Source organism: Cibotium barometz, chromosome 55 (assembly GCF_041138505.1).
Source record: "Cibotium barometz isolate CiBa-2024 chromosome 55, ASM4113850v1, whole genome shotgun sequence".
NCBI lineage: Eukaryota > Viridiplantae > Streptophyta > Polypodiopsida > Cyatheales > Cibotiaceae > Cibotium > Cibotium barometz.
Window position 1 is genome coordinate 7,222,919 of NC_141100.1, and position 12,586 is coordinate 7,235,504.

Consider the following 12,586-nt stretch of genomic DNA (forward strand, 5'->3'; position numbering starts at 1 on the left):
ACCCTGCTCTCCTCACAATTGAATGCCTTACCAACAACGAAGCTTATGTAGAAAATTCCATGCACAAAGACAAGTGCTTGTTGAATATCATTTGCTTAATTTGGAAGTTTCTAAGAAAAGAAACTTTATTAAAAAGAATGTTCAACACATCGCCATACCCCTGCCTGCCCATGCTGATGTGGTGGGGGGTATTCACCGCCCATACATGGGCTATGTGTAAGGGGCCTTAGGCATGGCTTATCTTGGGCGGTGGGATATGTGTAAAGGGCCTTAGGCATGGCTTATGTTCAAACCACCAGATTCACTTAACTAATTAATATTCCAGGGAAAAAAATTTCGGTGCTTAAAATAGGAAATTTCCTTGTATAAAAAAGCTGGCAGCGCCAAAAAAAATAGCAAGGAAAGTATTTTGTCCCTCAGAGGAAAGTTGATTTGACGTGCTGCTGTGCCACCGTACCTCCAGAATCGAAGGCACGCGGGCAGTCGATGAGGGTAGAGAGGAAAGGCGCTGCTCGAAAGTAAGCACGATCATGGAGCCAGTGAGCAGGAGCAGAGAGGGACTAGCGAGGAGGGTGTTGGCGAGCCCGTGGCTGGTGGTGGCGGTGGGCGTTTGGGTGCAGTGCAGCACGGGCGGCAGCTATGACTTCAGCATATACTCGCAGAGCATCAAAGAAAGCCTGGGCTTGACCCAACAGGCCCTCGACTCCATCAGCGTCGCCAAGGACATCGGCGCCAATGTGGGCATCCTCTCCGGCCTTCTCTACGACCGCTTCCCCACCTGGACCGTCCTCGCTTCCGCCGCCGCCCTCTCCCTCGTGGGCAACCTCATGATGTGGCTCTCTATCACCTCTAAGGTGCCCGCCCCGCCGCTCTGGCTCGCCTGCCTCTACGCCCTCCTCGCGTCCAACTCCCAGACCTTCTCCAACACCGCCATCGTTGTCACCTGCGTTAAGATCTTCCCCAACAGCAGAGGGACCGTCGTCGGATTGATGAAGGTCAGCCCACTCAGTCTACATGTGTGTGTGTGTGTGTGTGTGTGAGAGAGAGAGAGAGAGAGAGAGAGAGAGAGAGAGACGCTTATTTATCCAACACCCCCCTTAAATGAACTATTTTAAGGGCTTTTGTCCTCACACCCATCAGCATGAGCAGTGAGAAAACAAAGCAACTATAATCTGAGGCTCATCTGCTTGTTTTTTTTTTAAATTTTCCCAAGAAAGAGACTTCTATTAAGTATGAAAAAGACATGCAACAATCACTCCTGCATAAATATAACACGCTTTGTGCAACAATCACTCCTGCATAAATATAACACGCTTTGCTTGCACAGGACGAGAAGACCCTTGAATACGAGCCCAAGTAGCCATAAGAGTGGATGATATCACTGTTAAAATATAGTATCTCATGTGGAAACGAGTCGTAACTACATGAGTCGGCCATTTCACTTGTGAGGGTATATAAACCCATGCCCACCCATTGTAAATTCAATCTATTCATTGCTTAAGTTAGCTGTTCGTCAATCTCTCTCTCTCTCTCTCTCTCTCTCTCTCTCTCTCTGCGTCAACTTCTCTCTCCTTCTCTCTACGTGTGTATGAGTGTGACTTCCGCGTGCACTAACTCTGACATGGTATCAGAGCTGAGGCTCTAGGGTCCTTGGACAAGCGCATAGAGAGGTGGAGAAGAGGAAGAGAGTGCGGTTTGCTGCCGACGTCGTGGAGCCTGCAGGTGACGGCCGAGAGTACAGGCTCCGGTTCGATGCTAGGAAGAGGCTAACGGGGAGACCCCTGCGCTTTTGTTCCAGTAGCGCTTGGTGGCGCAAGGTTGCACACCACAAGCGGCTGCAGCGAGCAAGAGCTTCAGTGCTGCGTTTTCTCCTGGTTGGCTGTGGGCTTGCGTTTTCCTGCCCTGTTGCTGGTCGGCCAGTTTTTTAGAGCACTTTGGAGGCTGGTTTTGCTTTGGACAGCATCATAGCAGGCCAAGAGGGCACCGGTGACGCAAGGGTGGAGCCTTGGGAGTGGAATCCAGGACGCGGCCAAGACTTGCAGGTCAAAGTGCTCGAGGACTCGGGACGAGATTTCAACTGTGTTGACTGTTACAAGAGGAGGAACGAGAAGTGCGTCGGCTACGGAGAGGAGGTTTGGATCGACTGAGAAGATCTTGGACGGAGTTTATGAGATGGGTCTCCCGTGTTCAAGCAAGGACGACAAACTGAATGGCGACAACTATGCGCATTGGAATTTGATCATGAGGCTGTGGTTTAGCAGAAAAGGCTTATGGGACATTGTTGATGGCTCGGAGGAACGTCCCCGAAGGGATAGCAATCGGTTCACACGTCTTCAGGAGGAGGAGTTTCTCAAATCTCTTGTGGATTGGGATGCTCACAATGCGAAGGCGATGTCGGCGATTGCAGAATCTCTCACCAAGGAAATTTCCCCTGCCATTCAGACTTTAAAGAGTGCCAAGAAAATGTGGTCAAAGCTAACGGATCATGGATTTCTGAGTGAAATCCTCATCACTGAAAGCAATATCAAACTGGGCAATAAAAGCAAGTGCCTTTGATGCATCATATTTCCCATGATATGTGTCAAACTTCACAGATTTGTCTCCGGCTTTGAAGTCACGAGACTTTGATGCATGTGTGTGCATCTCAACATGTTTTCCCCCATGTTTGTCCATTGGGACAGCCCCTGTAAAACTGGCATCATTTTTGGACCAAAAGGTGATGCATAAGGCATAGATACATGTGCCCTGTAAGCATGAGGCATGGCTGGCCCCTCAACATGCATTGATACATTTTCAGCCATAGCTTCTCCCTCACGAGCACACTCGAAGGCATGAGTGGCATGAGAGATACGCGGAATACTTGCACCAACAGAAAATTGCAGCCCATGTTGCATGTGTTGTGCATGTACATTTTCAGCCGGCAATGGCATTTGACATACATTTTGACCACTGCCATAAACATTGTATCTTTCACGGGCTACATGAGGTATTCCTGCATGGTGTGAAGTCACTGATTGTTCCTCTCCCATCGCATGGAGATTCATCCTCTTAGACATAAGTTCTTGTTCGGGCACTTGTGGGGATTCCAAGACATGTGGGATGGTTGCCTTTTCTGCATAGGCATCCTCGGTACGAGCCAAGTATGCACGTGCTGCATCCCTCGGTTGCATGTGCAACTCTTGAGCAATCATTGCCATTGCATGATCCATATAAGATTCAGCTTTCTTGGCCTTCAAACGATCATGTACCAATGAATCCTCGCGGCGATAGAGATTCAATTCTTCTTGTTGTGCATGGCGAAGAGCCTGCATACGAGTAAGTTCAGCCCTCAAGACTATGGACTCTTCTTCTTGTATCTTCTCTTTGCCACGGGACGGCTGTCCCACTTATTCATGTTCCCTATTGTGCACCACATGAGTTTGCTCATCCTGTAAAGCATTGGAGGCATGCATTTTATTGTCCTTGCCTCTTGTATTAGCATCTCCAACATTCATTGTATGGCTGTCCATAATGTTCTAAGTGTAGAGATAGCTAGTGTTCACGGTGATCGTCTCTCACGATAGAAGTGAAAGAGAACCGTATGCTCTGATACCAATGTAACTTGGTTGAACACAATGCTAATCAATACACTTAAATACACTAAGATTTGAAGGACACTTGCTCACATACAAGAAGTAAACTGCTGAATTGACAAGAGACACACAATGAGCCGGAACGGCCGACTCCTCCCTTGAGTAATTTGTATTACTATTGGAGAAAATTCAACACATAGCTTCACGGGCATCCATTGCTAAATCCTCCATGCCAATGCATATGAAATTCAGCATTTAGAAAACAATGGTATGTCGATGTAGATCACCAAGGAGCTGCCTGGATGCCCAGCCTGACTTCAGTGCCCATATTCTCTACCATTGGCTCTATGTTCTACCAAGCAAGGTAGCAACATCTTCAAGAGCACATAGGACAAAAGAAATATTACACAGGGCGGCTAAACAAGGAGTCCTGCCCTTCTACTGAATAAGTAATGACAACACATTGTCCAATTAGCTTACCAGTCTTCATAGAAGTTGTTGCAAGCGGAAGCCTTCGCGTTGGAAGCTTTAGAAGTGTTGATATCTTCGATTTGCCGTAATCCTTCGCGACAAAAGTCTTCAAGAGGATGAAGGGAACCCTGGGAAAGCTTCCCCTATGGTTCAACTTGAGAAAGGAAGGCTGAAATTAGGGTTTTCAGCAAAAAGACCAGAAATTACAGCAAAAATGAGAGCTGTTTTGCTGAATTTCAGTCATTGGGAGTGAGTAGGAGAGTGATTAGCACTTGGAAACACTCTTGGAAGCTTGGAAAACACCCTAGCAAGTTGGGTATGGCTATGGAGAGCTTGGAAATGAAGAAAAATGGTGGAAAAGCAGAGTTTTCAGCCTCCAAAAATCTTCATGCAGACCAGGCGTTTCCAGGCAAGTATATGCGATACCAGACCCAGTGGAAAGCCAATCCTCCAGGCGTTTCCGGGTATGTACACAAAGGCACAAGTCCCAGCGGAAAGCCAAGTCCTCCAGGCGTTTTCGGGCATGTACACAAAGGCACAAGTCCCAGCGGAAAGCCAAGTCCTCCGGATATTCCGGGCATGATAACATCAAGTCCCAGCGGAATATCGTATCCAACTATACAGCATGTCCAACTATACAGCATGACACGTGTCAATCACATGCATAGGCACATTCAATAAGCCATGGACACCAATCCAATATGTTCATAGTGTGAAAGCAAGAGTGAACCATTCGGCTGGCCAAATGGTGACACCTACCCTGACAGAGGAGGGGGTTACACTTCAGCGCGCTGCGGACCTCCGAGCCAGACGGAGATCGAGAGCACCAGGCTACCAGACTCCCAGACTACATCAGAGGGAGATTACAGAGATACGGGCTCGACATCAGCAGTATATCCAAGAGCGGCTAGCTCACTTATACTCACATCCGGAGATCATGCTCCAAGGGATTTTTGCCTTGCCATCGCCTATGTATCGCATATTACACCCCCATTATGGTACTGGTTGGAGCTAGACAGATCTGCATTGCATTCTTGTATACCCTACGCATATAGGTTGCATACTAAGTCTTTAGTAGTAGTGCTCCATCCATCACACCCCCCCACTAGCTCAGTACTTTCATAGTTTATTTCATGTTTATTTTGTCCTTTTTTTCTGGACATCCAGAGGAGATTGACAGTTGTACACATTGATTTTTCTAATAGGTCGAGTTCGGCCTCTAGTAGACGTTAATACAGCTTTCTTTCTCTTTCTTTCTTTCTTTACCCCCTGGTGAGGATGGACTGGAGGGGGGAACCATAAGAGGCAGTCTCCTGGACTGGCACCGAGAGCAAGCTCTGGCGAGGTGGCCCATTTGCCTGCAAATGAAGCATTGGCTCGGAAGGCATGAGTACTCCATTCGTTGAATGATGGGGTCGCCCCGAAGGCATGGAATAGATATGACATGAGGCACTGACTCTAACGAGGCAACACAAATGCGAAGGGATGGAATCCCGGTTGCCCGTGCAAGGGACGAGGCAGCAGTGGGAGGGGATTCCATCACTCTTCCAATGGCTCCACCAATCACTGGGAGAAGAGGAAGGTATTCCTTCCTTAGGCCTGGGAAACAAATTGTCACTGGGAAGCCCGACACACCAGCCAGAGGGTTGGACGCAGGTTCAAAGCCGTGCTACTACCGTGCAAAGAAGACTTGGGTTGTACGCAATGCAACAAGGCTCAACTGCGTGACTCGATCTGATGCCACTAGCGAGTCGAACTCAAACCGGAAGTAGCCACACCCCAGAGGATGAATGTCTACGAACTTTGCAAGCCCATCGATGAGGCTCGCCTGCAAAAGATATATGAGTTGTCCACACGCAGGGCAAATACCGACAATCTTGCAAACTAGGGTGGAGGCCTCTAATGTTGCAACAGTTGTAGCGAAGAACTGAAGGTCCGCTTCGGAAAAAGATAAGCAAGTAACAGCGGCCTCGGTTGGGGTTGACGGAGCAGCTGCCATGGAATTCTCTCGAGGGTGAAGACCAGAAAATGCCGAGACTTGCCGAAAGGATAACACCCCAGAAAACCTGAGAAAACTACCTGCAAGAGCTAGAGGGGAAAGAAGTTGGGGGGAGGGAACGCGAAGGAGGGAGGCGCAGGCAGCGGAAACGCAGGTGGGGGAGAGCTCTCAAATTCGTTCGAATGCCGCATTGATCGAGAAACCTGTATCTTATGAGGATGCACAAGAAAATCAACATTGGATGAGTGCCATGCAACATGAATTTGATTCCATGAAGCGGGTTTTCATACTTAAAAGAAAGTGTGATGGTACCATCGATAGGTACACAGCAAGACTCGTGACAAAGGGTTATGCTCAGTAGAAGGGCAAGGGTTATGACGAGACCTTTGCTCCCACTTCATGCATGACTACTACCATCAAGTGTGTTATTGCATTTGCAGTTCATTCAGGATGGAAAGTGCATCAGGTGGACATCAAAACCACTTTTCTTAATGGGGATTTGCATGAGGAAGTATATGTCTCACAACCCATTGGTTTTGTGATGCTTGGTCATGAACACAAGATATGGAGGTAAAGAAAGGCACTCTATGGCCTCAAGCAAGCTCCTAGAGCTTGGTACGAGAGGATACATGTATACTTCATTGCTCACAGTTGCCAAAATAGTCCGATTGAGAGTATCCTCTATGTTTGAAAGGATGGAGAGGATTTGATGATACTCATCCTCTACGTGGATGACATGCTGCTCATAGGCCCTAATGATGATTAGATTTCAGCTTTCAAAGATGATTTACACGTGTCATTTGAGATGACAGTTGGGGGGTTGCTAAAGAGGTTCAATCTTGAAGACTGCAAGCCTTTTGCAACGCCTATTGAGATGGGTGCTAGGCTCAGTCTCTAGGATCCAGGTGAGCCATTTGATGTCACGATCTACAACCAGGCTATTGGGCGCTTGATTTATCCATGCAATATGAGACCATGCATTCAGTATGGGGTCTCACAGTTCAATCGCAGTCCAGGTACTAAGCATTGGCAGGTTGTCAACTTTGTTTTCTTCTACTTACAAGGCACCCAGTCTCTTGGATTGCTTTATGCTAAGGGGGGCGATATTCAGGTGCATGCTTTCAAGGATTTCGATTGAGTTAGTTGTTATGACACCATGGTGTCCACTAGGGGGAATTGCTTTCTTTTGGGCAATTCATGCATTTCTTGGTTAAGCGAGAAGCAACCAACAGTAGCCACTTCAAGTTGTGAAGTTGCCTGGACCCCCGGACCCTTCCTATCCAGGGAGCACGGTGTCACCAATTTGGTCCCCTCATCAATCATGAATCGTGTTTCACACACTGTCTGGAACCACGGTGCGAACGGGGATTTTCCATAGAAGAAAGCTGGAGCATTTACTAGCAAAGTTTGGCCTGAAAGATGGCTTCTGAGCGGAAGCAACATGGGATTTTAACATATAAAGTGACTTATAACATTTATAAGACGGTGTGTTCACACATCACTAAAGATGGGCTGGGCTTATTATTATTTTGGGCATGTAAATATGGACAGAAGGAGGCGCCTATAGCAAACTTGGCCAACAAGTTTGGGAAAAGCTTGCAAATAGAGAAAAGCCACTAATAGCAAAAGGGGGAAAAAGCACATAAAAAATAATGCTAGAGATAACAAAAGCCAGAAGGTCGCCCTTTTCTTTTGGCTCATTGTGCATCATGCCTTACTGGTTAATTAGTTGTGTAGCTGATTGTTCTAGATGGGAATCCCCCAAAGCATTGTAAAGATTGGGATTTGTATAGAGGCACGGTATTGACTTGTTTATGTCTCTGATGAGGAGGGAGCCACTCTTCCTCTTATGGGACATGGTTGTGTTACGCATGGAAGCTACTTTTTCTATGAAGCCACTTCTTATGGTGGAAAAGGTTTGAGTCAAATAATCTCCTTGGGTAGGTTTCGACAGCCAGCCTTTTGGCCACTTCATATAGCAGTGGATAGATTATTGGGAGCCCAATGGTTGTAAAAGAGACTTCTTTGACAGACCAGACCTATCTTGTCATGTGCTTGCTTGATGTGGGTATTCTTGTTACTCCATAAACTGATGCTGCAAGCATCTTCATAGAGGACCTTCATCAGGAAAAAACCTCTGAATGAGTGTAATTGTTTTCATTTTCTAGACTTTCTTACTCAAGGGTTTGCCTGCTCTGATTTCTTATATGATGGGGTAAACGCAGCCATTTGCTGCATTAATTTCACTGTGCATACACTGCCGATACTTGTTCGAAATAATATAACATGCATTCTCATGGGGTGATGTAATTCTGTTTGGAGATTGTAGGGATGCCTTGGAATTGGTGGAGCTGTATTGGTGCAACTGTATTATGCTGTTTTTGGAAGTAAGCAAGAAGCTTTTCCTTTGCTGATGGCTTGTCTTGTGCCTATTGTATGCGTGGGCTCCATGTTTATCATCCGGCCGATGCCTACAGTAAAAAATGGGAATCAGAAAAAGTGGCTAAACATGTTCTCAGTTATTGTCTCAACTTTATGTGCTTACCTATTATGTGTGATCATACTTCAGAGCTGCAAAGATTTAGGGAGACCTTGGAGGATTGCAATTTTGGGTGGGATCATTCTTCTATTGCTATCCCCTATGTGGGTGGTGGTGAAATCAGAGCTTGATACCGAAGTGTACTCCAAGACAGATGAACAGAGAGGAGGGTATCTGTTGATATCAGAGGATGGCTTGTCACAAGAATCTGAAGCCCTAAAAGGGGGTGAATTGTCTGGTTCGTCTGCAGTCTCAAGCGAGGTACAAGAAAATACGAAGCCCAAGAGGGGAGGGAATATTAGCCTGTTGCAAGCAATGCGTTCTTTAGACTTTTGGCTTCTGTTTTTTTCCTCAGCTTGTGGCATGGGATCAGGGCTCACAACCATTAATAACATGAGTCAGTTGGGGTTGTCCCTAGGTTACACTGCAAATGAAATCAGTACTTTTGTCTCCTTATGGAGCATATGGAATTTTTTAGGTAGATTCGGTGCAGGATATATTTCAGAGATGTATTTCCAATCCAAGGGAATTCCAAGGCCTCTTTTCATAGTGATCACTCTTGGTGCCATGGTTATTGGGCATGTTATCATAGCTCTGGCTCTGCCAGGTGCTCTTTACATAGGGCCAATATTAGTGGGGACCTGTTATGGGGCGCAATGGTCATTGATGCCCGCAACTGCATCAGAGCTTTTTGGCCTGAAGAGCTTTGGTTCAATCTTCAATACTATAGCTGTAGCTAGTCCTTTGAGCTCATATATACTTTCCGTCAAGGTGACCGGATACTTGTACGATTTGGAAGCAGAGAAAGGGGTACTTGGCAGCTGGCAGTCTTATGTTCTTTCGGAAACTTCCTGCAGTGGTGCACATTGTTTTCGTCTAAGTTTCTTGATAATGGCGGGTGTATGCATGACCGGATCTTGTGTTTCTGTTTTTCTCTTTCTTAGAACCAGAAATTTCTATAAAGAGTTATTGCAATAAGAAGAATATTGGGCTTTGGGCATGGTGTTTCTCTAAAGAACACATTGGAAAAACTCTGATCCGCTTATGATGGCAAAAGAAAGAAGAAAGAAAGCCATCTCAGAGGCAACCAGGTGTTGTCTTTATATATGAGAGCAGTTCCTATGCCAGCTGAAGTAAAGGTTTCTTTTGCAATAAGTGGCTGATACAGCTGTTTGCAGAAGGCAGATACCTTCTCCAGTTATTTTGTATGTAGATGTTAAATTTATTATTTTTGGAGCAGTTCACCACAAAAAAATAATCACCTTTATACATATGACTTTTAGTGGCTGCATTTGTGAGATTTCCAAACGTCCGGGTGATTCTATACGACGCATTTTTTTTTTTGGGGTCATCTGTTCAATGTTTGCACTCGTCAGCTCTCTGCTTGGTCCTACTGGCACCTATAGTGTTTTCCTTGCAGTTTTGAGAGTCAATGCACTTTCAAAGAGCACTTTCAAAGGTATGGCCTCAAAACCTTGGGTGCCCATGGAAAACTTAATGGCCTCTCTATGGTTGGAGCTTTATTGTAGTGAATAGTCATGAGCCAAGTGGATGTCTCATGTTCATACCTCATTTATTATGTATGCCCTGTGTGTCATAATTGAGTACATCTGTTACATGTGAATGATTTTATTACACCATGTAACAATCAGAAATTAAGATGCTTTTGTTAAATGTATTTGATATAACTTGAGGTCCTAAAATATTATACTATGGTAGTACGCTTATGAAGTGCCATTATGTGCTGTTGAGGACTCAATTCATCCACTTTTATTTTTGAGAAAAGTATGGATTAAAAGCTAGAGTATGCAAAATTTGGCAACTTCACAGTAGGAGCACCTATGTTTTTTGTTCTTTCAATGAAATAAATTAGTTATTTCTTAGCTAAACATTAGCTATCAAATACCATTCCTAATGTACACAACACAAGAAAATTAAACAAAACCACGGTGAACTGAATGAAGTGAATGCTACTAATGTTGAGCAAAATAAAGCATTAAGTAGCTATTTCAAGGTAGTGTTAATAGAAAAAGCATGTTGATGACGACTGTTAAAGTATGGTTTCCACCACATGCTCGCTCGTGCACATACACCATACATGCGCAAACATGTATGCATCTAACCAACCTCAGCGGACACTAGTCCTATGAAAGGTGGTTGCTTTGTAACTAACACTCAGACTTATACATTAAGGCTTCCACCCCTTGTACAAACATCCCAACCTCTCATATACATGAAGTTAATACATCTCTTGGCATTCATGCAACGATCATCTCTATTTCTATGCTCATAGAAACCATGGAGATGTTGAGCTCTAACCCATTTCCTTACATGGTATCATTGTCTTCCTTGGGAGCAGCCATCTAGCTTCGCTTCTCATTTGTAGACTTTTTAGGTCTTTAAAGGGCCCTCTGTCGACCCCTTGTCTTCAAGTGAAGGAGACCATGCCTACATCGGCCTCTTGCTTACACCATAGTTGGGTTTTTCTACAGATTTTGTTCATGTGTTATTGGTTTATGTGCTCCACTATGATTCTGTAATTTGGGTAACTTGGACTCTCTTTACCCATCCATACATGTCAGGTGATGCACTCCATTTGAATGCTTAATGGTTCCATTTTGTTATGTTGTTTTTTTGGTCTCTAGTAAGGGGGACTCGCACACATCCAACCAGTCCAACTTGTTCCATCCACATCTAAGCTTCTGAAATTGACTTCATTAGCTCTCAATTTCTTAGAGAAGGGGGGGAGTTAATCTTGTTTGGTAAGGTGACCCATATCCTTAATCATCTTGTTTCTGTTTTAGAGCTAGTCTTGTTGTTGGGTTTCCTTGTATAGTGTGTTGCAAATCACTCTGCCCCAAAACCTAGCTCCATTGACTTGGTTCCACCCAGCCTTGTCTGTCCCCATACGGACATCCCTCTAAACACCCCCCCCTCAAATCGCAAGTAGACTGTCCAAGCAGCTTGCATCATTTGATGCTCTCATTTTGTGGTTGTACGAGTTCTCACTTAAACCTGTTTGATTATTGTATGTGTTCGTACTTGCAATGACGGCTTTCAACCATGGCCTTGGCATGGGCTATCTTCTTCGACAACATAGCTGTTGTCGATCGGATGAGCAATGCTCGAGCTCGGCACACGTCGTCTTCAGCGTTCCATTCCTCCACTTACAAGCGGGTGGAATATCTGGAACCACACTCGCAAACGAGCATGAAGAAGTAGCCACACTAGCTGGAGGCTTCTCCAACATCATCTTCAACAAACACTACACTAATTGTATAATCTCAGAAGCCCCTTTGATCTGGGCTGATTTGCATGTAACCACTTTCATGCATTCTTGTACAATTTTAGCATACATGCATATTCCGTCTAACCTCAGGAAATCACTAGTGTTAAAGTATCATTTCCAGCACATGCTCACTCATGCACATACACCATACATGCGCGAACATGTATGCATCTCATCGGGCACTAGTCCTATGAAAGGTGGTTGATTAGTAACTGACATTAGCCTTCTATATTAAGGCTCCCAACCCTTGTACACACATCCCAACCTCTCGTATACATCAACTTAATACATATTTTAGCATTCGTGCATCTGTCATCATGTTCCTTTTGTTCTCTGTTCATCTCTATCTTTGTGCTCACAACCACCATGGAGACCTTGAGCTCTAACCCATTTACTTACTACACCCACTATTTCCCTTTCATGCTCAAATCAATTCTTTGATGTAAAACTTCTCTCTCTCTCTCTCTCTCTCTCTCTCTCACACACACACACACACACACGCACGCACGCACGCACGCGTGCGCGCGCACGCACACATGATTGATAGCAAAAAGGCCCATCATGTAGTATTTAAGACTAAGAGCAAACCATCCATGGAGCCTATTGTTAGTTGACAACTTATTTATGAATAGAACTTGTTAGCTTTGGTACAATCACAAAGCCACAAAACACATGTAGTGTCTATTACATAACACTTACAAAGCCATGATATGTGT

At 45.0% G+C, this 12,586-nt stretch overlaps 1 protein-coding gene across 2 annotated transcripts; it reads left to right on the plus strand.

Annotated features, from left to right (window-relative positions):
* Positions 1–403: 403 nt before the first annotated feature.
* LOC147607311 (protein NUCLEAR FUSION DEFECTIVE 4-like) lies at positions 404–9,852 on the plus strand. 2 transcript variants are annotated; one of them, XM_086790341.1, is made up of 3 exons: positions 404–995; positions 8,372–8,429; positions 8,612–9,852. In XM_086790341.1, the coding sequence occupies exons 1-3, from the start codon at positions 531–533 to the stop codon at positions 8,710–8,712; spliced, it is 624 nt and encodes a 207-aa protein (XP_086646467.1). In that variant the 5' UTR covers positions 404–530; the 3' UTR covers positions 8,713–9,852. The 2 variants fall into 2 exon arrangements, with proteins under 2 accessions (XP_086646467.1, XP_086646466.1); XM_086790340.1 differs by having other exon boundaries at positions 8,372–9,852.
* Positions 9,853–12,586: the final 2,734 nt, after the last annotated feature.

Excerpts from the sequence above, each read along its gene's own strand:
- LOC147607311 (XM_086790340.1), top strand. The coding sequence starts at position 531 with ATGGAGCCAGTGAGCAGGAGCAGAGAGGGACTAGCGAGGAGGGTGTTG. Across the intron at positions 996-8,371 it reads CCGTCGTCGGATTGATGAAG|GGATGCCTTGGAATTGGTGG; the intron begins GTCAGCCCACTC and ends TGGAGATTGTAG.